At 42.6% G+C, this 25,389-nt stretch overlaps 2 protein-coding genes across 2 annotated transcripts in view; one reads left to right on the top strand and one right to left on the bottom strand.

The window, feature by feature from the left end:
• Positions 1 to 26: 26 nt before the first annotated feature.
• LOC146179152 (calcium and integrin-binding family member 2-like) lies at positions 27 to 7,975 on the top strand. Its single transcript, XM_084578835.1, has 6 exons — positions 27 to 593; positions 702 to 736; positions 1,695 to 1,942; positions 2,658 to 2,773; positions 3,993 to 4,081; positions 4,894 to 7,975. The coding sequence occupies exons 1-6, from the start codon at positions 543 to 545 to the stop codon at positions 4,913 to 4,915; spliced, it is 561 nt and encodes a 186-aa protein (XP_084434961.1). The 5' UTR covers positions 27 to 542; the 3' UTR covers positions 4,916 to 7,975.
• Positions 7,976 to 12,935: 4,960 nt separating this feature from the next.
• LOC146179151 (uncharacterized) overlaps positions 12,936 to 25,389 on the bottom strand; it is a 134,791-nt gene continuing 122,337 nt past the window's right edge. Inside the window, exons 7-13 of the mRNA XM_084578833.1 lie at positions 23,913 to 23,988; positions 21,941 to 22,080; positions 20,772 to 20,878; positions 19,602 to 19,638; positions 17,484 to 17,546; positions 16,886 to 16,990; positions 12,936 to 15,603 (exon numbers count right to left, since the gene is read on the bottom strand). Coding sequence (XP_084434959.1) covers positions 15,463 to 15,603; positions 16,886 to 16,990; positions 17,484 to 17,546; positions 19,602 to 19,638; positions 20,772 to 20,878; positions 21,941 to 22,080; positions 23,913 to 23,988 — 669 coding nt within the window. The 3' untranslated portion in view covers positions 12,936 to 15,462. The remainder of the gene's footprint in view (positions 15,604 to 16,885; positions 16,991 to 17,483; positions 17,547 to 19,601; positions 19,639 to 20,771; positions 20,879 to 21,940; positions 22,081 to 23,912; positions 23,989 to 25,389) is intronic.

The raw sequence follows: 25,389 nt of genomic DNA, 5'->3' as shown, positions 1-25,389 counted from the left end.
CAGCTGGTGTACGTTACAGCAATCCAAAACAAGGATAGAAAAATAATAAAAGCAAAAGCGATAACCTGAATGCGAGCGGCGATACGAGAAGCAAACACGATCTTTCAATCAGCTGTCACGAACGGCGCACCCGACTCACCCGACCTTAAACACGAGCAAAACAAAACAACGAAAGCACAAAAACGTGCGAAAAAGCGCGGATGTCCGTCATGCCTGTTGCTGAATCACCGCGCTGCCATGCACGCCGTGATGTGCGTATTGTTTCGGTTTAGAGCACGTTCAGGGGTGCTGTGAAATGGAGTGGTCTGTTGGGACCCTCTGTGCCCTCTCAGCGAACCTTTTCATGCATTCTCCTCGCGCATGCATCCCAACCTGGCTGGTGTGCCCGGCGCTGGTCGCGTGCCAAGAAGACGACACCCCGACTACCGAGGACAGGTTTTCTTTGTAATTTTTTAGCTTTTTATACTCCCTGCGTCTGCCGAGGGAAGCAGAACGGATCCTTTCATTTGAACGGCTGGCCGTTGCTTAATGCACCTGTCGTGATGGGGCAGCAACACAGCGTCTTCACGGAGGAAGAACTCGACGATTACCAGGTACGGCGAACGAAAAAAAGCGAAGAAAATCCAAAGGTCACTTGCGATCACTGCATGTATCTGCGTTGTTCTGACTTCATAGCTTTTGCGCTCTTCTTTTATCTCCAGGAGCTGACTTTCTTCACCAAGAGTGAGATAATCGTGTAAGTGGACGAAGTGCGGCGATTGCCGGCTATTTTTGCTTTTGTGAGCGAGGCGCGCTTCAACCCGGAACTTGTCGGGATCGTCTTTATCGTGTTATCACTGACCTTTTGCGAGGTGGTGCGTTTCTTACCGCGAGTAGTGTCTTTTATGTTCCAATTTCCGGGAGCTACAAGTGGAATTTTGACGTTATTGACGTCTCGTGCGGCATGCGCTTGAAATAGATGATGTCCCAAACTGTTGACAATGACCGATCGCTTTAAGTACCATCAGTGATCACTTGAGCGCACTTAGTCCTTGGAGCTCCGTGTTTCGACACATTGAGCTTATTTAGTTGTGATTGGATCCGCGGCTTTTTGCGTAGCACCTTTTACGTCAAGCCTCCGAGAGCTGCAAAGGTCGAGATGCATACGAACTGCTTGTGCATACCACATGGAAGGCCGCGTCATGAACACGTTATTTATTTATTCCTTTAAGGTCTACAAGGGACAGTAAAAGAAAGGCGGGCTGACAAAAATGGTTTCAGATATAAGCGGTCTTAAATGCCTTTGGGCGAAACTTGAACTGAACGCAATTGATGATGGTCATCACTTCGGACGGAGAGGCATTCCATCCGTTGCCAGTTCTAAGAGAAAAAGGCTACTGATATGTTACAGTGCGAGATTGCTAGAGGTGGATGGTATTAGGGCGCATATTGCAGGAAGTCCAATGTGTTGGAAATATGCTAGGAAAGTGCGATAGAATCTGTGATACAATGAGAGACAGGTGGTTTTGTGATGACAGGCATGTGTTGGGGTGGAGCTGAGATCTTAGTGCCTAGACAGAAGTTTGGCAATAGTAAGGTGCAAATGAACCTACTGTCATGCACTGTCATACATTTATGTATTCCTTAGGCAGATCAGTGCTGTGTTAATGCATGCTTTTCCTATGTTCATGTCAGCCTTTCATTGATTGTTGCAGAGCACATGAGAGGTTCAAAATGCTGGCACCAGATTTAGTGTCCAAGGATCGAAATGCCAAGCTGCCAATGGACAAAATTCTGAACATGCCGGAGCTTGGAGTGAACCCATTCCGAGACAGGATATGCAAGGTCTTCTCCTCAAGTAATGATGGCAACATGACCTTTGAAGACTTCCTGGATATGATGTCCGTCTTCAGTGACAAAGCGCCACGCAGCGTCAAGACGGAATATGCCTTCCAGATATTTGGTGTGTTTTCCTGTCTTAAATTTTCTTATTTGCATTTTCTTATGTTTGGAGCTCGCCTTGTCCCTTAGCGCATACATCTGATTTTTGCCTATGCCCAATTTCTTCATCGCTTTAAGGCTTCCCCCGTTCTTTACAGCATGCTCAATTTTCTCCATGTTATACTTATATCGGCCACTTCGTGCTTATTGATTAGCTTCAATATCTCTGCCAATTCTACCTGGTCTGTTGGATTGGAAGCTTTCATACTTTGGCATTTCTTAATCAAATCTTTTGTAGGGGGGTCACCTGGGTGACCCCCAGGGAACATAGGGAGAGAAAGAAAAGGGAAAGAGAACCATTATATCAGTTTTTCATGTGTCTGTAGGTCACTATGTTCGGGCACACAGGGCGCACACTGAAAGTTCACAGCCTTAAACTAGTGTCATTGGTGGTTTCTTCAGAGGCAAACCTGAATTCACTTCACTGTTCAGCCATGGAGGAGGGCAGTTGTGGAGGCCCAAACAGCGCAGTATACCAGTTACGTTTACATAATACAGGGAAGTTTCTTCGCATAGTTGATGTTGCTCCTTGCAAACATGCCAAGTTTATGTCCACCCCAGGCTTTGCAGCAATTTTCCTGGCTGCCGTAGCTAGAGGACCACAGCTGAAACATTTTTTTGCTGTCACATCTGATGTTTGGTTGACACCTGATGACTTATGGTGACCTTTTTTTCAGACTTCAATGAAGATGACATGATATCCACGGAGGACTTGAAGCAAGTCATCAGCCGGCTGACTCAAAAGGGTGGCCAAGTCTTTGCAGATTATGAAGTGAAACAGCTGATAGAAAATGTGAGTGGCCTGCAAAAAAAGAAAATGTTGTGGACAATGTGTGCGAAAATTGGAAATTCTGTGGCCCGAATGCCCATTATGAAAGCTGCATGCTTTGAAAACCACACTTAACTACAATGGAACAGCCACAGTCACTATGTATGTGCACAAGCAGCCATAATCTTGGGCACCTCTGTGGTTTTGTATACTTGGGTTAATGTGTGAAAGAAAATTTTCACCTTAAAGCTACCTTAAAAAAGGGAATTGCGCTAAAAAAGACACGGACGAGAAGAGGACATGGACGGGAGCATGTATTTTGCGCATGTATTTTGCATGTATGTATTTTCCTTGTATTTTGCGCCCGTCCATGTCCTCTTCTCGTCCGTGTCTTTTTTAGCGCAATTCCCTTTTTTAAGTATGTATTACCGACTAGCCCAACAACGTGCTGTGTTAAATTAAAGCTACCTGTTTGAAAATAAGCCTGTTGGGTTTCGCTTTTGGTTTCCAGGTGAGGGTTCCCACACCACTTGCAGTTCTCTGCTCACAAAATCCCAACTGAACAAATATAGTCAACTGCTTAAGAAGGTTCCTGGGCTCATCAAGTGACTGTCAGATATAGTATCAGAGATTCACCCTTGCATTATGAGCCAGTGCACTCTTAAACCCTGCTTCATTCGCGTTTAGTGAAGTGCTCTTATGTGTGAGCTTTGAATTTTGAAGCATTTATTTTGATGTTTATATATTTTGTTCATGAAGCAGCGCTTGCTTGTATGTGCCTATCCATTAATTAAAAATAGTGAAGCGGTGAATACTGATTAGAAAACGAAAAGGGAAACGAATGCTAGTTTGTCATATGGTATGTTCAAGCCCATGTGTAGTGGACGTGAACGTATTGAGTAAAGCACATAAGAAGTAGTATGCCTCAAGAGGCATCATCAGTGATGATTAAAACTAAAAGGTATTCAGGAGTCCCATTTTGTATCGTAGCAACTAGGCAATCGGCTTCATACTCGCGAAAGTCGACCAAAATTTACTGTCACACTGCTAAAGTCAGCTTTATTGCTATTTCAAATTACTATTAAATGTGTACACTTTGCACAGAATTAGTGCCAGCTCATACAAGTGCCTCATACATGGGCCCAACCTTCTCTATAATTGGTCATGCAGAATTACATTTGTTATTGATACAGACCTGCAGTAGCTTCTGCCCACCCCCATACATTGTGCATCCTCCTTGCAGATATTGAAGGAAGCGGACCTTGATGAAGACAGGCTCCTGGCATTTGCAGAGTTCGAGCATGCCATCTCAAAAGCACCAGACTTCATGAAGTAAGTTTGTGCAGCCAACAACTTCGAAATTCTTTACTCTGCCCACTCTCGAGTAATATGAAACACTGCAGTTCTTGATCACTGATGCATAGTCGGCTGCTTTTCACTAATGTTTTTTTCTTTTTACTCAAGGAGCGGTTGCTCTGCGACTTGATAGCCAGTGACTGTCTTGCCGGTGATCACCCATGGGGCAGAAACGCAGAAGCCAACGAAAGGGTTAAACTTAATTTGAGTACTGGGCACAGGCAGAACATATAATGCAAATGAAAGATGACCGATGACCACTATAGGTAACAGACTAGATTCCTGTGGAAGGCAAGCAAGTTTTGCCGGGGGCAGCAGAAACTTAGGTAGGCAGATGAGGTTGGGAAGTCTGCTGGGATTATGGTGCTGGCACAGGACTGAAGCAATTTGATATTACGAGAGTCATTTTTCATGCATTTGTGTGTGTATAGTCGTGCTGAGGACAGTGATGGCTTTATAGCTGCAACCTTTTCTTTGTGGAAACTTGGACATAAAAAATTCAAAAGTGGCACAAATGTTACCAACGTAGCTTATGGAAAAAGTCTTGAGATTGCATTGCTTCATTCAATTGTCAAAAGGTCTTATGGCAGATTAGATAAGCAAACTGCTAACAACGAAAATGGTTCTTATCTTCGAGTGCAATTCTCCTGTTTCTTATCAGCCTCTGGGGATCTCCTTGGCAAGAGACCAATAACCACAAAAATTGTAGAAGGTGAATTATTAGTGTTTGCACAGAATATTGTGTGAGTGGACAACTGCTGACTGCTCTCCGCTGTTGTCTGGAACAGTTCTTTCAGGATCAACCTGTGAAGTGCGCCACAACTGGCAGGGAAGCAGCAACTCTGCAGCATGTGACAGGGTATTCTAAAGGACTGCCAAAGAGTCTTCTTGTGAAAAGGGTACCAAACTTATAATTTCACCGTGGCATTTACCTGGTACTCTCTTGGTACCTCCCGAATGTTCCTTGTGTGGGCATTCACAGCTTCCCAACACACTGCGTGGCTCGCAAGAGAAGAGGAGCAGAGAAAGCCTGGATAGGCGCTGACTAACAGATAATGTCAGTTCGTTTTGCTGTGTTCATAGCTTGCTTGGTTGCAAGTACAATTTCTGCCGCTTTTAAGGCGGAATGAATGAATAACACTGCATAACATCCGACTAGCTTGTGTGAGGAAAGTGTTTGCTATTTGTATAAGTGGGAAAAGCTGGTTCTTCAAGCCCTAGCTTCACCAAGCACTGTAGCAAGCCAACTTTTTGGTCTATAACGGTAGGTTGTTAAAGCAAGTGCCTTATCAGCACATTGGGTTACTGGAGCCAAAGTTGGTTTCTTTCATGGCTAAACCAAGGCTGTGCTCAGAGCAGGGCAAAGGCTTGCCTAGATTTTGTTATTTTTGGCTTTATTCTTAAGGTGAAACAGTGCGAAATCTTGATTCGAGCATGCCTGTGCCAAATTCGTGGTGGCCATAATTTTTGTCACAACTGCGGCAGTGTTTGTATAGTGCATTTTCTTCCTACTTTTTTTTTTTGTGAACATGGTCGCCTTGGCCATTTTCAGACATGGCTCATGGAGGCGAGAAATGACAGAAAAGTTGTGCTTGCAGCATGTACCTTTAGTGTCAGAGTAGAAGAGCTCTCGCGACTTTATGTGCATTTGTGAACTCTAACTAAAGTCATTAATTCAATTTTTTTTTTTTACTGCCACCTTTTTGCACAACCAGCTTTAATGTCGCTGTACACCATGTTGATCATAATGTCCGAAACCTGAAGGTTTTGATGTGAACATGATATATGTGTGGTCATTAGGATTAAAACAAGCTTGCATAGAATGGCTATTTTTGCCTTGCAAAGCAGAAACGAAACATAAGCTTTGGAAAGGCTGATGGTTAGAAGACTGTTGGCAAGATGACACCTTTTATATAGAAAATGTTGCAGGTAATGTGTATACATTATTGTGACAAAATTTTGTACCAGTTGTCAATTGAATGTGCAGTTACACGCGATAGAATGTTATACGAAATGAAGCATATATACTGAATAGCAATCTCTTTGCGTGAATTGGGAATGGCATTAGGGCAGACACATTGTTCTTTTGTGCAGCGCCTCTGCTTGTAAACCCGAGGCATTATGCATTTTATCTTTTTTTGACCGTACGCCCAGTAATAAGCGTGCAATGTCCAGCTATGAATGAACTCTTACTCATGGATTGCATTCGAAAGTGCTACATTTTAATGATTCTGGAATACTTGTCGAAGGGAGTGAATACTCTTGCAAAGAGTTTTCAACCGAGAGCCCAAAATGTGAAAGGCATGTCGGCACTCCAGATACTTCTGTGCTGACCAGTGCTTCATGCGTTACTTTGCCAGTCACAATAATTGGTGTTGTATACACCACCAAGTGCCTATATCACTCCAGTTTTCCAGTATATTTCAGTTCGGCATTTTTTTTTACACTATTTTGTGTTGAAATAAGTATATATTTATACCTAATGTTTTTGCGCATGTGTGTGTGTGCAGACATTGCTTTTAGCTGTGAATTATGTATTGTGCTACATTGTATAAACACTGTTATATGTTACGACGAGTATATTTTGAGACGACACATGCATTTTACTGCCCTAAACTACTTTGGCTGTGACGGATGTGCACAATTATGCCCTGGGCATGCTGAAGCCACTTGGAACTTATTGCTGTGTGGAAGCATTTTGCTCTTGTATTCCACCAACTCACGCAGACTTATTTTTAGCTGCATCATATTATATGGCGATGGATGACTCGGTTGCTGAAACCATCGCCTTTCATTCAAAGACAGAAAATTGACCAACAACCTACAGCAAAAGTATTCCCTTGGGTTGTTTTAGGAAAACATCGTATGATTTGCAACTAGAAGACTGCTGATCTGTGTGTATAAAGCACAATACGTGGTTGGAAAGGTTTTAAGATGTAGCAGGTTGAGATGCTTTGTTTGAGTGTCTATACAAGCCAAAGTTTTGGTGTATTATTAATATTCTTTTTCATACATACTTGCACTGATATTTTATGAAGCACTGTTGACGAAAACAGCTTATCTTCAAGTGAGAAGAGAACCAAAATGTAAATAAAGCTGACACAAGAGCCATAAACAACACTTTTACAATATATGTTTTATCAGATTATTGTAATAATAATAATAATAGACATGTTAACAATGTATGCATCACAAAGACAGAGATGCATAAACACACACACACACACATTTTCAAAGCCATCCACAATGTAACTGCAGTATATATATATATATATATATATGTATGCCCAACAATAAAGTACAGTTTTTCTTTTTTAATGCTTTTTGAAAAATATACCCCTTTCCCTTGCTTTGCACCATGTACCTGCGACAACTCCGGCTACAGGTCTTCCACCTGTGCTTCCGAAGGACACACTGCGAGCTGGATCACGTTTACATACAATACTAAGACATAATGTAGCGAAAGTGTACAGGGAAGTATCAATATAGGAGGGGATAACTTTCTGGGAAGCTTGCATAATTGAAAATGTATTTCACCTCTTGCTTCACCGGTGTGAAAATCCTCTTTTCTGTGTTCTCCATTGTGCATGTGATCAATTATGCAGCACCAGCAGTTCAGAGAATGGACAGATTGAGAGAATTTTTGCCATTCCCTTTTAATGTGAAATTTCACATATAGCCAATACTGAGCTAAGCTAGTCGATGCACCCATTCCTGTCCGATAGTGCTCATTGAAGTAAATACTTTCAACTGTGCATAGGAGTGCATGTTACATGTACCTTGCCTACTGTCCCCAATGTTCTGTGGTTGCTTGCGCCTGCTTTCATTTTTTGCTGCCCAAATGTTTTAAGTAAACTTGCCTGAACAAGTTTTTCTAAGCTTGTGCAACATAGCACCAATCGCTTGTGGTGCACTGTTCTAATTGATATGCGGACAGATTTGTGGTACTGATCCTTCATTGATTCTGTTCAGCATCATGCTACATGTTTTGAGTATGCCAATCACTGAGTGTGTCTGGTGTTATCCATGGGGCTAGTGTTATGCCTTATGGATTGCTCAGTTAGCCGTACCCTTAAGATAATATTGTGGAGGAGACTAGAAGGACTAGCAGATGACAGGCTCACCAAAACCTTGGAGAAACAAAAGGTAGAGTCATGTTTTCAGCTCAGTTATACAGTTTAGTGCTATTATTTTTAATTCTACTTCCTATACAATGCAGAGTCACAATTTGAATTGTGATGTAAGTGGTGGGCTTAGCTCTCCATAGAAGCATATGCTACAGATAGAGTGAGTAAAAGTTTATGGTATGCATCCGAGGAAAAAGTTTAAAGCCTTAAGGGACGCATGCATGCTTTTTATGGGTCACTGGGTTGTTGGCCAACGCTACAGTAAATCTATTCCCGAGTGCATGCATCGTTTAAACTTTTGCCGTCGTCTGCTCATGCACCTCGTATGCTTTGCAGAGAACGGGGATGAACAACTGCTGCCAGTACAGACAAAGTACACAGCAGCTGTTCCCGACACGTATACAAAAAAAAAAAAAAAAAAAAAAAAAAAAAAAAAAAAAGAAAAATACAAAAAAAAACTTAACTTTGCACTTGAAGTGAAGGGACTCGTGAGGTGTTTCATGTTCAAACAACAGGAGGTGACGAAACTGAGTTTTGTGCCGATAGCCTCCACTTTGAGGTGTTGCTGTAAACTGGTGTCAAATGCAATAATCTTAGTGGCCAATACATTACGTGTAGAATGCAAAATTGGTTTGGTTTGGTTTGTGGGGTTTAACGTCCCAAAGCGGCTCAGGCTATGAGAGACACCGTAGTGGAGGGCTCTGGAAATTTCGACCACCTGGGGTTCTTTAACGTGCACTGACATTTAAGTCTGTTTGAAACTACACATCACTGTTCCACCTACCCTTCAACTGTTTCAGCTTTTAGCATCGACCGTTAGTAGTGAAAGAAAGATCACTGTTCAACTTAGCCTCTCTTTCCTTCCTCTTACCTGTATCTTCTCTACTATAATGAAATTCATATACTCGGAAAGAAATTGTGGCATTCATAACTTTCATGTCTCTAGCTATTGTGCTACTGAAGATGAAGGTACCATTTCTACGTCTACATTTGCCAGCTTGCAAAAGACATGTAGTATTTGAAACTGCTCATCATTTTTAGCCCGAAGGCAGCTTGCATAAATGCTCTCACATCCAGGAAGGCCGATGTTGGTCTCATCTTGCAGAGATTGCCAGCTTACTTCAAGGTTTCCAAAGCTTAAACATTGTCCTAACTTGCATTTCATCTCACCAGGATAGCTTTAAGATGCACATATTATGATTTGTGGCATGGGGCAGCTGTGCAAGGAAAAACCCTCGCTACAATTTTGTAATGAAGAGTGGTGTATGGTAATGTCGTGCCACCTTAGTGCAGACATTTTTCCAGCACAGATTAAAATGTTTAAAACCTGATAAAATTAAAACCAGTTCACTACGATCGCAAATCTACCTGCTACTGCTTAGCAGAAAAAATGTCTCCGGCAGCCACTTTTACCACATTATTTGCAGCCAGCCTGGTGTAAGAGCCTTTGAAGCTTTAGCATTAGTAAATACCATTAGTATTAGTGGGTTTAGTATTAGTAAGCAGGAGTATTTTCGACAACATTTGCACTTTTGGCAAGCAGCAGATTTGCTGTTGTACAGAATTTCTGAACATAGAAATGTTCAAACAACAGTGAACAGTATGATGCTCAAACCATACCATTGTTATCTTATGCATTCTTTCCTTCTGTCCTGCTGCCTCGGCACCGTGTTATATTTAGAAGCATGTTCCAAATAGTCTGGTTCAGCACACTGATACCATATAGCTTACGCTTGCTATGCACACTCATATGTGTTTCAGCAAGTAGCATTATCCCAGCACACCATACACAAAGGTGCAAACAAAATCGGAGTGTATTATTCCATGAAAAGAAAAAGGCAGATGATAAAACAACCGCTGACAACATTTACAGGTACTGTATTAAATACAATGCTAAGGGTGGACAGCAGTACAGTGCATTTCGAATATGAACATCCACATTCTATCACATGCAAACTCTTCATCACCAGAGGTAATCAACTCGTCCGCACCGTGTACAAGCATTGCTTACAGAGCCTTGTGCTTAAAGCTACATTAGTGCTTGCACATGAATATACATGCTTGAACTGAAATTTTTCTGCTTTTCAAGCCCCGAGGCGATTTCTTTTTTTTTTTTTTTTTTTAATTTGAATGGATGTGCTGTCTAATCAAAAAGGCAGACATGACGGAACCTTCAAAGCACCATGGCATGTTCAGATGCCGACCGAACTTTGGAGATGTATATGTTTCACCCAGGCCTAGTATGCATTTATTTCATACACGTGCGGCATTTACTGCTTCCTTTTCATGTCTTGTTGTGGCATGTGTATGTTTCGATAAAATGGGAGAACTGCCAGTAGCAATGTCAAAGTAATGATGTCGAAAAGGCAGCAGGGGTTTTTCAGCAAGAATTCCCAGGATAATGCAATTTGTAATGAATCTAGCTGTTATTAAAGCCCTGCGTGTAGGCGCTGAATGTCAAAGGTGCTGCAGATTCGCTGCGAGTGTTACCGTAGGTTACAACAGAAAAGGCTGCGGTAAAATTACTTTGCAGGCTTGCCAATAAAGAAGCCATGCTGGCACATTAGGGAAAGTAGCGCAGAAACGCAGTTACACTGCTTGTACAAGTAAAACTTTATCAAACCTAGTAATGCACAAACTGTTGCCTTAATTATGTTTACACATTTGGAATTTCTCACTGCAACAAACAGGAAAATTCGGACACTCTCAATCAACTTCACTGTATCTAACACTGCTTTCAGAAAGAATGAGAAAATGCACTTTTCTGGCATTCTGTGAACATGCCACGTAATGTCACAGGTGCCTAAACGGTGTACTCAGTCGAGACAAGACAGAAAAAGTTTGCATCATCCAGACATGCACCTTAAAAGGATGAAAGCCTCCTTAAGGAAGATTGCATCATAAAACTTGCAGAACTGAAATTATGTATAGAACAAATAAATAGGAAGCAGCTGTTTTAGCCGCTTGCCTCTAAGTTCGATTCCAGACATGATAAGCAAATCACATGAAACACTTCTTAATAATATAAAACACCGTATAACATGATTCCCTGACACATGATGCAATATGATGCAAATGAAGCAGTACTGCCAATGCACTTCTGAGCAGCTCAATTGCCCTGAACAGTCGCACTGCGTAGGCTTTCTTGGCGCAGTCAACTTTGTAATACATCCTGCACAGTAAAAAAACTGCGTCCATAAGACAGTTTGATGCATATGGGAAATTCTACTGTCGCAGTAACTGGCTGAAATATATAGTCGACCTATGACATGCATTCCCACAAGTGGGGCATTGTGGGTGAAGCCTTGCCTATACCAGGAGCTTCATCATGCGTGTGATGGCAAGGTTCGGCATACTGAATTGCTTGTGTTTGAGGAAATGAGATTTTTTTTTTCCTGCACCCTGCAAACTAAGAGGTTAAATTCTGGCTCACATTGCTGATAATGATAACCACTTTAAACATAAGTGAAAGATTGAAATGCAGCTGCAAAGCTTACACAATGAAATAGTTAAAGAAACCACCTCTCAACAAAAAAACAAAAGTTAAGTAAACACACCATACGCCTGTATATGGAAACAAGGGCATGAACACAGTGCAATTTGGGCAAAATGTCAATCAATGGCAAAAGAAAAACGTACTTCTATAACAGAAAATACATACACCTCAAAAAAACAATAAACTTGTGAAACAAAGGAAAATTGAAATCACAGCTACCAGCTTTATGTCCTGCAACAAGTGCTACATTATTTCTTCAAGACGCCAACCCTCTTATGTACATCTACGCTGCTTTTTTCACATGGGTGACATGTTTCGTACACCATTTCTTTTTCTTGCCAAAATTCGAGTGAAACCGCCTGGAGGCTGTTTCGTTTGTGTGAAACTGTTACCAAAATTTACTGTTTTGAAGGGCAGGGAAAAAAAAATATATATATATAGGGCCTCCTATTAGTGGTTGATGACAAAGTGATAAGCCATGACAACCAAGAGCTACACTAGGTGGCAAATAGGAAAAAATGCAGTTAGCAAACATCTACATCTGCCGCACACCTGAGAAAGTGATAGATATCAGTCTAGCGGTTTAAAAATTTTGGTCAAGTCTGTTGGGTCATGATGTGCTAAGAAGGCTACTACAAAGCACGTTAAAGAAAAAAAAATTGACAGAAAACACCATCGATTTACAAGTTTTTGGAACTGCTTAGACTACACTTCGGCACTAAATTTCTGACTATCCGTGTTCTCTCATTTCTTTTTATTTACATTTCTCACAATGTGCAAAGGTAAAAAGTTTTTTTTATGGATAGAAACACTACAAGCGCCCCCCCCCCCCCCCCCTTTTTTTTTCTTTCTTTTTTTCAAAAGCTAGATAAGGTTCGTAAAGAAGCATTACCCAAACCTTTGCTTATTAGCAGTATTTGCACCAAGCGTTGTTGGCTTTACCGGATGATAAGCAGCTGTTGTAAATGCAGAATCTGTAAGCATTTCCACGATTAAGCCACTACGAAGCGTCACATTCATAGAATAACAGTTTTTCTTAAACGTGAACTTGGTAAGCTCAAACTGTTTCTTTTACTATTTTTTTTTCTTACTATACAAGTCAATGAAACCTACAACACCTAAAGCCAGGTTAGAAGTGCACACTATCAAAGACCAAAACAGTAAAATAAGCACCATTGCTTCTAAAATAAATAAAAAAAAATTGCAGTAACAAAATAACAAAGGTAAAGATTGTCTAAAAAAAAAAAAGGTACTGCTGTATTTGCTTCCGGCAGATCTCATATCATCAAAGAAGCATGACTAAGACACCATCACAACCTTTCACCTTTTAAATAGGACGTCGGGCGGGAAACAACCATGCCCGATCATTTGTTTGATTTCATTTTTACTCCTCCATCATGTGAAGCCTTGGCAGGTTACAAACAACACGGCCGGGGCACGCTTGGAAACTATAGCCATGGATTTCAGAAGTAGTTGAGAGCAAGACTTTTGCTGTAAAGCTAAGCATTCATTCAGATCCATCAGACCTACATTCACTCATAGCTGGCCGGCACTGAAACTTAAGTATTTGCGATTAACTTGCTTGCCTCGAAAATTTGAAACAACCATGGCTGGAAACGCCTTGCTGCTTACAACATACATACTTGGTCACACAGAATCCTTTCAAACACCAGTTCTCAGTGATGAGAAGCTTTACGGCTCGATGTAGTCAGCTTTCCAAACAGCACCCTAGAGATCGACTAGCGGTAGAATGTGCTGAAGTCACAGCACGCAAGAATAGCCATAAAATGTGTTAAATTGCATGAAATGAATTAAGATTAGGCTTGGTCGTTGAAGAAAATATTACAATCCCTTGCATTATAAACAAGAGTCGCTCACTCTTCCGCAAACAAAAACGAGAAATGAAGATAGGAAAGGCTCTTCCACACTTGCCATGTTAATACTAATAGGGACAATCCACACAACACACGGTCTACCACATGAATGGCATGTTTAAGACAAAATGGACAAAACGTTTTCCTCGCATATACAACCAGGAACAATCCTAGACTGTAAAAGGTCAGCTTGGAAGAAGGGAGCCCAGCTGGTGATACATCAGCTGACTTGGTGTGTGGCTACACGTGGCTCCTATATGGGCAACTTGGCAGACAACTGCAGAGCCAAGTCAAATGTAACAATGTGCCTGGCACAGTCTGTAAATGCAAGCCACGTCACTTCTCTTGGCAGATGTGTCCATGTGGCTGCAGCGATACGAAGCACGATGATGCATGCACAGGATGCACTCGTTGCAAGATGGCTTCACGGACACTGTAGCAGACGACGCCACAATCGACGGTTCAGGGAACACTGCAGGCAGCATTACAGACTACTCTCCAAGCACAGCGAAGAGACTGTTGATGCCAGACAGTTGCAAATGCATCCGAGTCTGTGGTTTGAATACTGCAATGCCATGCCTTAAGAAGTCTGATGCACGTTGTGCAGCAGTAGCCCATGCACATGAGTACAGAGACGACTCTGACATCAAAAGTTTGCAAAGAAAGTGGTAGTGTGCCCAGAGGGGTAGAGGGCGCCCCCTGTCACCACTGCACAGAGCTGAGAGCCTCAGTGCCACTAGCAACCCCTTGTGGGGTGTTATATAATGCAATTGAATTTCAGTTACTTTTCGGCTTATTTGTCACGACATGAATCTAGAGGATTCATATATGAAGCATTTCAACATACTAATGAAATTAAAATTTTTTTGATGCCCTAATGTTGTTTTTTTTGAGTATGAGCTAGTTATGGGAAATTCTCAGTAATATTCACTGCCATTTCACTCTGAAATTTGATTCAAACTTGATTGACCTCAGAATTTAAATCACTCATGTTTACACATCATGCTGTAATCACTTATTAAATTACTGTGTGCAGCTTTTTTTTTTTTTTTTGTACTGAGTCCTTATTGCTTCTTTCTATGCTTTGCAAATAAGTTACTCTTTAGTTGTTAAGCTGTGATTTTACTATAGTTGAGATGTTCTTCCAATAAAGTAACAAGTAGTAACCAATGCTTCAATAAGATTCTGACTCATTCTCGTCGCATAACAAGAAGCCCCTTAATGGTTTTCAACCACGGGAACCCCTAGAACATTAGCAGGGTAAACTGCTGTGCATTCAGTGGCAAATGTAAGAGACCTCTCCATAAAGCCTTGAACAAGGTTTTCTTCTGATTGACAGTGGTTAGGTTATACTATCTTGTTCTTTACAGTGCAATTTACTCTCGAATTAACACCCTAAACAAAAATCAACGATAACACTTCAGTTGACACGCCAAATGCTCGTCAAAATAAAGAAATTAGCCCCTTATTTTGCTGCCCTGTGCAGACGACAGGAACAAGTCTAATGCAATCCTGTCTTACAGAACCCTGCTAGACGCCACCAATGGCACAGCAAAACTCTCAGTCTACGGCAATAACCAGGTTGGGCCAACCTGCACGCACATGTGCACATCAGGCTATGCCTTTCCAACACGAAGACAAGGGAACACAGCTTGTCCCTCTCTGGCACTCGAGATGTTTGCACCACAGCTAAGCACTGCACATGCACACACACAGTTGCTTGCAGCTGGAAGCGAGCACGCTGCAACGCGGAGGGCGTCAACCATTTTGGGCAAAATAGGCAAAGGAGACTCCCCGCTGGTGTGACATACAAGGGGGCACCAACACGTGCTGCTTGTCATCCCCTGCCGTCAGTCGGTCTCAAGACTCGTAGAGCAGGCGCTGGTAGTGTGGGTAGATCTGCCACGTGGGGAGATGCAGCGAAAACTCCAGGGCCACCAAAACACCAAACTCAAAGTCAAGCAGCTCCTTTCGGTTCAGTCGAAAACCGCACTCGAGTTTCTGCAAGAAAATCATGGGCATTGCAATGTCTTATGCCGTCAAACAGAACGAGAGAAATTCAGACAACTTTGGATGAATCAACTCAAAGGGGAGTGAACGTTTTGCTTAAATTATGCAGAGTTTGAATTTATAGGAGCACCTTTAATAGATCTCAGGATGATAAAACCGATGCACTGGTTTCAATGAATGAGTTGCTTGAATTAAGTGAGCTTTAGTTAACTAGCATGCACTGCATTAATGATTACATCGACCCATCTCAACAAATGCACCACATCGCACTTAAATTGACAAATAGTATTCCGATTTTATGTAAAAACAATGGAGAAAAGTCAATTTCAGTACTGCAGAGAACCCCTCCGCAGTAAAAGTCACTCAGATTGCAAATTTTTTTACTATATCGATTGTTTACAGGGCCCTTGACGACTCTATCTGGTAATTAAATGGCCACCTACTAAACACATTCTGTTAGTTCATAAGAGACACTCCAAAATACTTCCTATCCTTTCTTATCACCTCTTTACACAATCTTTTTTTTTTTTCCTCATTATCAGATTTCATGTTTGCATCTTGTGGGAGTACCGCTTTAGCATGAAGGCAACGTGGCTACAAATACAGCGAGAGTTTGATTTCGCGTGAAAACCATACTTTGCGTAATTACAGCATCGCTTTTCACTGTCTCTGTGTCATTAAGAGGTGATAGTTGAGAAATGCATGCAACACAGTCAAGTGTGGCAAACAAAAACCACACGCCACGCCTCCGCTTGGCACCGCTGCCTCGTGCTTCGTGCTACACAGTGCTGCGAACATTCTGCCTTTTCTTCCCTTCCCTACTTCTTGCTGCACTTTTACTCATTTTTATTTTCAGAATGGACAGCACTGCAATTCTTCCACATTCACAGCCAGCTTTTCTTCCTTGCTTTTTATTCCCTGCACACCGCATTCTTTGCCTCACGACTCCAGGGCCCTTGCGGAGCTGGCTTCTCCTTAAACCTCATGAGCCTGGTGGTTAAGCCATTATCGTTTTATCATTATTTTTCTTTGAAAAAATAAAAAAGAAAAATTTGCCTCGCAACCTAGGCTGCACATGTGCCGTGATATCATTTCGTGGAAAGTATGTCGCCGCAGCCTGAAGCACTTCACTATAACTGGGTTTTATTAAAACTGTATTTACTATAAAAAAAAAAAAATGTACAGTCGTCTATGGAAGATGAAGATGAAGCTTTTACTCTATCCGAGTTTACTACAGTGATGTTCTACTAATATTAACTACTACAGCACCGACCTCAATGAGGGTTCGCATTTCGTTGCCCTTCACATCGTTCAGCTTGGCCGAGAGCAGCAGGCACGCGCCGGCACACAACTTGCGGTTTTGCTTGTGAATCAGCAGCTGCACCAAAAAAGAGGGCAAATGATAATCTCTCGAGCCACCTGGACCACATGATCAGAGACTACACAACCTTGAGAACATGCCACAACTCCAGCAGCTCATATATCCTGCATGGTGGGAAACAGGCTAACGTGACATATACTACACAACACTGCACTTCACAGAGAGGCAGAGCACACACCCAACAAAGACTGCCCGCCACTCCATCAAACACGAGGCTAGAGAAGTGGCAACAACGGAGCCAAGTAGACGAAAATAAGAAGATAAACAGCTGTGCGCACATGCAGGAGCGCTGTCTAAATAAAAGAGTTCAGACTAAAGGGGGAAAAAAGTGAGCTCGGCGTTCAGGCTGGGGGAAATTTGTGTGGGCTTTCATTAAATAAACGCGGTTTTCAACTCTACCAAACCTAGCGAACTGGTTCAGGATTAGGCTAGAGCTGTTTTCTCCTCTGGTGAGGAGACTGAATGGGCTACTAGTATAAATGTTTCTTACCTTCAGGATTAACTTCTCGAAGAACACGTAGGCTTGGGCCACAGTTAACAAGTCAATTCCACACTAACAAAAGAGAACAATAAAATAGAGAAATTAACAATGTATGCGGATATATGGGATTTAAAACTTGCTTCAACTAATTCAGGTTTAATCACTTGATGCATACTTGTACAATATAGAGTGAACAAAGCAAAAAACAAAAGTGAGTAACCATGCATATACAGCATGTCTCTGTACAGCATGTACAAAGTTGTGCTGCAAATAAGAAGAGAAATGGTCTCAAATAGAGTACAAAACCTTTCATAGCTTGATGATGATGATGAAATACATTTATTATTATTATTTTTTTATACAGGGAGGGTACGGCAGCGGTTCTTAAGGCGCTGCCTCTTACAATTACTAAATGGGCTCCCTCTTACGATTCGAGCTTTTTTGAAAATGTTTGGAAGGCCATTGAGCAACTGCTTTCGATGTATGAGCACAATGCAAATGAAAAATCATCTAATGCATTGGTGTGTGACATTAGAGGAGCAGCCAAAAAGTGAGCAGAACGAATTAAAGAAGTTCTTTTTCTTTTATAGGGTTTAACAACCCGAAACGACTCCAGATATGAGGGATGCCATAGTGGAAGGCAGTGGAAATTTCAACCACTTGGGGTTCTTTAACATGCACCAACATTGCACAGTACACAGATGCCTTGCTTTTCGCCTACATTGAAAAGTGGCCGCAGTGGCCGTGACTGAACCCGCTTCCTTGGGACAGCAGTCGAACGCCCTAAACACTGAGCCACTGCAGCGGGGTCCATGCAAAAGAGCATAAACATATCCAAAAAAGCACGTGCCTGTATGGTCGAACCTGGACATATCGAACCTGGAGGGGATCGCGAAATGCTTCGATATATCAATGTAATTCGCTATATAAAACATCTCTGTAACCCAGAGTGTATGAATGTAGTGTAGCTGCATTAGCAGCGGGCTGCTTGCAGTGATGTGCTGCCTGCCAGCGTAATGACGCAGCACAATGGTCACCGCAGGAGCAGCGACTCCACGGCCTCACGGAGACCCATGAGGCATCCACGCGCAGCCGTGTATCAAGTGCACCAGTGTGCCAGGTGTCGAAAAAAGGAGGCGCACTAGATCAACCTTTATGTGCTGCCAAGCGGGCACGAGGTCGCGCACCAAATATCCCGCAAAGAAGGATCGGAGAGCCAGAGCTCGCATACATGTGTAGGCTGGCTCGATCGGCGCCTCAGCGCGTGGTGCAATTAAGCGTCGTTAAAGATTAGGGCCCGCATAAAAGCTGTAGCGTACGATGCTTTAGGCTTTTCACAAAGCATAAGCCACTGCTTACTGTAAGATGGTCTAATTATGCTACTAGTGCACTTTAAATGCAGTAATATCTCAATTAAAGTTAGGGTACAGTTGATACCTGCATTGCCTTCAATAGTGAAGCAGGCCACGCGAGAGCTGCCGCAAGCCTTTGGTCAGCTGGGCTCGCCTCATTGCATGACAATTGATGCATCGAGCGCCGGCTTTTCCGCATGACAGCAGTGTCACATTGAAAATCAGCACACCAGACCGATGGCCACTTTCAAAGAAACTCGACATTCACATCGTGATACGGTTTTACAGTGTTAGTGTTGTTAGCAGGGACCCATGGCCTTGAAGCCAAACAGGTTTCATGCACGAGAACTGATCATGGGACACCATTAGGAGAAGCATTCCCTGCAGGGGCACAGTGCCACAGTGAACAATTCGATGTATCAAATGTTCCGCTGAGTGGGAGTACATAAACGCGAACAACACTCCCATACAAGAATTTGATATACGCAACAATTCAATCTATCCATGTTCGGCTGTATAAGCATGTGTGCAAACAGTGTCAGTAATACTCCGTTTAAATTAATATAGTGTAATGAACACACTCCTTTTTTTCTTTTTTTAAATACTGGTATAGTCTGTTAAGATGCATTTATCATGCGGACTACAATTTTCCAACTCTCACTGAACATTAATGACTAACACAGGGCCCGCATTCATGTGAAAGTCTGTTCATTATGAGAGTTTATCTGTGGTATTCAACGCAGCATATGCTGGAACTGTACAGTGACTGACTCACCTCTCCGCAGGCGATCTTGCACATTTCACGTTTCAAACTGCAAGCACACGGAAAAAAGCAGAAAAAAGGAGGAGTAAATGAGGAGAAAACAACATCTGCAACATGCCGTTCAACTAAATCAACACCTGCACTGCCAAAACTTGCCAATAAACAATGAAGACCACAACAACCAACAAATACAACAAAGATAAGAGGTCGTTACTCTCCTCTAGTACCAAATCCCTTGAAGACTTCCCATTTTATCACCGGCAGATCAATATCTTTGCTGGCTACAAAACTGCATTCGTCACCAAATCCTGAGCACTGTGTTTTGCGGAAAAATGAGACTTCTTGACTAAGGTGCAGTTAAGATGCAGAAGTACTTACAACGCAGGTGCTGGTCGAGGTCAATATCATTCCATTTACACCGTCATTAACCATTACAGCCACTAATAGCCATATTGTGCTCACTGCAGTGAAAAGGCCTCAGCTATTCACCTCTGATTACACCTGTTCCGCGCCAGCCACAGTCACCCAATCCCGGTGAACTTGATCCCCATCCAACATTTAGGTGGCCCTAACCAAGTTAATTTTTTGAAATCCACTCCGTTATTCTAACAGATCACCAGTCATCTCCAGATTGCACACATTTTGCCCAACTCTATTTTTTGTACTCTCAATTCTCTTTATTATTTTAACTTCTCGCTTTCTGTTTCCTCCTCGTATACATCTAGTATCATTTCTCTTTTCTAAACTCGCTACACTGTTCTCAACCTACTTTCAGACCCTTTTGTTAACGTCCAGGTTACCATGTGCTAGATGAGTATCGGCAGGATGAAACTGCTGTTTACTTTTGTAAATATGGTACATCACTCGAACAGTGATCCATTCAAGCAGTCTATCCCTTCATGGCTCAAGAAACTCATGCCAGCAAGCTGCTAATACCTTTGCCAGTGATACTATTGTGCTAGATGCTGTCACTGCATTGTACTTGCGCTGTTTTTAGCCATTTAAAACTTCCACAGTGCCCTTTAAAACGATTGTTATTTGACTTCGGGCTCTAAGTGGAAATTGGGAAGCACGAAACGAAACTTCTATTCCACCTCTTCCTGACCACGTGCAGCGTGTTCGACATGCCGGCTCCCTGAAAACAAGCTCAAGGTGGCATAAAAGCTGTGCCATTCTCCTCACCTTCTCAGCTTACTCAGAGTGAGCTGGATGAGCGGAAACTTGCTGCGGAACTTGTCATTCAGCTCTTTCTTCAGATCTGATGGCTTCACATAGTCGATTATGGAGGTCTGGAGAAGAAAAAAATTACAGGGTCTCTTAGATGTCTCTTAAGAGGACAATGGCGAACGCCTACCCTTCCTCTCCCATCATTTGCCTCCCATCATTTGCCTCCCATCATTAGCCTCTTGTCGGCATTCGTTGCAGTGCTACATATATTATAATTGGTTTACAGGAAAGGAAAGGCGCAGTATCTATCGCACTTTCTCCGGCAAGTGTGAATTTGGACGGTACACCATCGCTCCTGTCGCGTGGCGTTCCTTGGCGCGAGTTCGAGTGTGGCATTGCAGATGGCAAGGATGCATTCCGCCTCAGCCAATCAGAACACCACAAAAGCGGGACACACTTTGTCCACGACAGCATGAGCCATTAAAGGCTTTCGCCTTAAAAACACACACACAGGCGTGATCTCGCACCTTCAACCATTTTCCGTTGCATGCGCATTTCAGTAAGACAATTCAGCCTCGAACCTACCCCTGTAAACGATGCAATACATCAATGACAAAAAACTAGTACCTCTGAAGATAAGGCTTCTACATTGTGTACAGAAGGGCTGTCCTCCTAATTTGCTTCAACTCATCTGAAGCTTGCTCAGAAGATGTGGCTGATACATCAGCTTGTCCAAGAAAGTGTAGTCGACAGGACAAAATAGCCAGTAAGACAAACATAAGCAAGTTTTCAAGAAGACATTTCTCGATCCCCCCTCCCCTTGCATCCCCTCCCCTGCCTGTTTTCTGATGGTCTCAAATGAATTAAAGGCATTGTTAACGCCATGCATTCAAATGATGACAAAAATTGACAAAAATGTTACAACTGAAACACCCAGAACTACAACAGCACTTGACAACTGTTGGGAACTTAGCGCATCATTAGCTGCCACTTTGTTATAAAATTAAACTGAACTTGTTGTCCGTGAACTCATCAAGCTCTCACCATAACTCTAGCCTGGGCGGTATCACGCAACAAAGCCACTACAGCCTAACAAGATTGCACTTCATAGTGCATCTAATGACAAGCGCAAGTAGAAAAACGGAGGGCCCACTGAGTAGGACCCGATTTGAGCAATGACTCACAATGTACGAAGGGAAGCTAAGCATGGTGCTATGTTTCCCTGCAATCAGCTCCGGGTTGTCCAGCAGGTCCGGACTGTATGGAGCTGATATGGCACAGCATGAGGGGGCCCCAGCATCTTCTTTGCTGCTCCATTCAAAACCTGCATCATCCGAGCGGATTGGGTTAGGAATGACACCCACACAGCAACAGTGCAAAACGTTTATGTTTCAATGTTTTGTTTATTTAATAATTAGAATACAGCTGCATTGAAGAGTTATTGAAGAGTCCCAATCAAAACAAACTACGCTGTAATGCAGAAGGTGAGGTAGAAGCTCAGTTCTCAAAGAAATACCACTCTGGAAATGTTTGGTTTGGTTTATGTGGTTTAAGGTCCCAAAGCGATACAGGCTATGAGAGACGCCGCAGTGGAGGGCTCCGGAAATTTTGACCACCTGCGGCTCTTTAACATGCACTGTCATCGCACAGCACACGGTCACTTTACTTTTCGCTTCCATCGATCCCGCATCCTTGGGCACAGCAGTCGAGCTCTCTAACCACTCCACGACAATGGCGGGGAACTGCTGGAAATGTACCCATTTGGCGAACAATCCAAAGAACCAAGTACACCGATTATTTGTGAAAATTTGGTACTGCCTACGAAAGTGGATGTATTCGCTATATAATGCAGAAGCATTAGCTGGTTCATTGCCGCCACGCTGGAACTCATTTGGAGGGGGAAAATGCACTGGCTATAAATGCAGAATAAATATGCATGAGAGATTTCTGAACTTCACTCAAAACACAGACATTAACTAGATTGAATTAGGGAACGCAAACTCCCAAAACCAAGAAGAATTGTTCCAAAAGTCGCTGATTTTTTAGTTTACTCAAAACTATAAATTGTGTGGTTCAACATCCTGGAACGAGACACGAGATGTGTGAGACACTGTAACAAGGGCTCTGTATTTATTTTTCATCAAGTGCTGACATTACCTACCCAGCACATGGGCACCTTTTGAGTTCGCCTCCATCGAAATGCAGCCACAGCCGTAGCCACGTGAACACTCGTCCTATGGCTTATGTTAGAGAAGTGCCCTAACCACGGAAGCATCGCAGTGGTGCCCTTTTTGGCTTATACAAAAATATACTTGGAAAAGAGTACATGTTTCATAGTAAAACAATATTCTTGCATAACAAGCAACGCTTGGAAAAGCATGATTGCAGTAACTGGACCTGCACAAACCGCTCTGTACAAAGGCTCCCCATGTGGTGGATTTGCTGGGATCAGTAACTGAGCGCATCGTTTTGCAATGCATATATTCAAGGGATCATGCTAAACAGCTTAAACTGATAGGCGGCTGCTATCGGGGGCACATAATTAAAGAGCCATTACACAGCCAATCACAAGGTGGGATTGAATAAACTGTTTCACAAGACTGCTTGAACCCGACATTGCATTTATCGTAAACAATGTGACAAAAGTATGCCTGAGAATGCACTGACTAGCATTTGGCTCTAAACTGCCATTTTGGATTTGCCAAGTATGCAATTCTGCCTGTCCTTGAAGCGCCGTCCAGCAGGCGACATGCATGCATCAGAAGTGCCGAAAGGTACAGTTTCTTCCACCAAACCTCAGGGGAGTAGAACTGTTTACCACATGAAACATTTTCATAAAGTAGTTCTGTGGAGAAAGAGCTCACCATTTGTCCTGTTCACCTTTTGTTTAAAGCTGCAAAATTTCCTTTCCTTCCAGCTTTCCTGTTTTTCTAATGAGAAGAGGGGGGTATTGTGCTGCAGAATGTTTTTTTTTTTTTTTTCTTAAGTTTCGTACCTGCATACTTATGCACATTTTGTTACCTTTGCCTCATTTTGCTTCTCCATCTCCCCTCTTGCATTTTTGTAAGATAACTGGTGAAAATCTGGTGAAGACTGGATTTGGAACCAGCATCATTCAATGCTGCAGACTGGACAAGAAAGCAGAATGTTGCTTACTTTTATCCAAGCTGCTTGCACTGGGCGGTGTCGTGGCCAAGGCACCCGCATCATGAGAAATGCAACGCGCTGTGTGCTGCATCGAAAGAATCAGCAATACGACAGTTGACAAGCAACAACCGACTATATTTCCTGGAAAGAGGCCAAGAAGAAACAATATGTGCGACTCGGATTTTGTTTTTCTTTTCTGCACTTCCAGACAGACTCCCAGTTCAGGGCAAAATCACATGCTTTCAAACAGATCTGCATCAACCTGGCAGTTAAAGGAACATTGAGGACACCTTCCATGGGTCCTTCTGCTTATGTATTTGCGGCAGCAAAAGGAACTTAAATTGCTGAACACTGCATCTAAATATTTTCATATTTTCCTGCCCCCTCAGTTCTTAGTATAAGGACCGAACGAGGCTCCATGGCCATCATTTCAAAGTGAACGGCTGTGTTGCCAAGCCTCAGGGATGTGTGTGTAAACAGCCTCGACGCACCATAGTTTGGTTTTACTAGGAGTGGTGACACCTGAATTTAATTTTCTGACCTTTCCTATCTTGCATGAGCTCTGCTTCTAGCCAAAATAGCATCTTTAGTGTGAGATCATGCTGATCCCTTGACAGAAGTCAACTTAGGTTTGTCCTCCCTGTGTATGAAAACGGCTTGGTTTACAGGGTTTTATGTCCCAAAGTGACCAAGGCTATGCTGGACGCCATTGTGGGGTGCCCTAGAAATTTTCTCTACCTGAAGAAGTCAGACATCACATTGTGTCCTGTTGCCATACGGCTGCAATTTCATCATTTATAATGACGATATGGCACGATGCAGATATATACCTCTTAGCCATCCACATTGCTCTGATACGATTAATTGAGCAAGAAATACCTTCCATAATCAATTTACGAAACCAGGCAACTAAGAGTCATCATTAACTTCGTTCATTTTTTATTCAGTGCACAACACTAAGTTATAAGCTCAGCGTTGTCCGACTCAAACAACATCATCATCATCAGCAGCCTGATTATACCCACTGCAGGGCGAAGGCCTTTCCCATATTTCTCCACTTAACCCGGTTCTGTGCTAGCTGCATCCACTTGACCCTTGCAAAATTCTTAATCTCATCCGCCCACCTAACTTTCTGCCGCCCCCTGCTACGCTTTCCTTCCCTTGGAATCCAGTTTGTTACCCTCAGCGACATTTCTTCCTCTTAATTTCTACTAGAATGTCGGAAACTTGAGTTATTTTTCTGACCCACTCTGCACGCTTTCTATCTCTTAATGTTACCCCTGCCATTTTTCGTTCCATAGCCCTCTGGGTTGTCCTCAACTTAAGTAGAACTCTCTTGGTTAGCCTCCACGTTTCAGCCCCATAGGTGAGTACGGGCAAGATGCAACTGTTGTATACTTTCCTCTCGAGCGATACCGGTAAGCTGCTAGTCATAATCTGCGACTCAAACAACAGTGCTATTATAATGTTAATGGGATTATTTTAA

The sequence above is a fragment of the Amblyomma maculatum genome, chromosome 9, assembly GCF_055883805.1.
Source record: "Amblyomma maculatum isolate TAMU_Amacu chromosome 9, ASM5588380v1, whole genome shotgun sequence".
In the NCBI taxonomy this organism is placed as follows: domain Eukaryota; kingdom Metazoa; phylum Arthropoda; class Arachnida; order Ixodida; family Ixodidae; genus Amblyomma; species Amblyomma maculatum.
Note: the sequence above shows the minus strand (reverse complement) of the source record. Positions and strands in the feature narration are given on the sequence as shown.

Excerpts from the sequence above, each read along its gene's own strand:
- LOC146179152 (XM_084578835.1), top strand. The coding sequence starts at position 543 with ATGGGGCAGCAACACAGCGTCTTCACGGAGGAAGAACTCGACGATTAC. Across the intron at positions 737-1,694 it reads ACCAAGAGTGAGATAATCGT|AGCACATGAGAGGTTCAAAA; the intron begins GTAAGTGGACGA and ends TGATTGTTGCAG. Across the intron at positions 1,943-2,657 it reads ATATGCCTTCCAGATATTTG|ACTTCAATGAAGATGACATG; the intron begins GTGTGTTTTCCT and ends CCTTTTTTTCAG.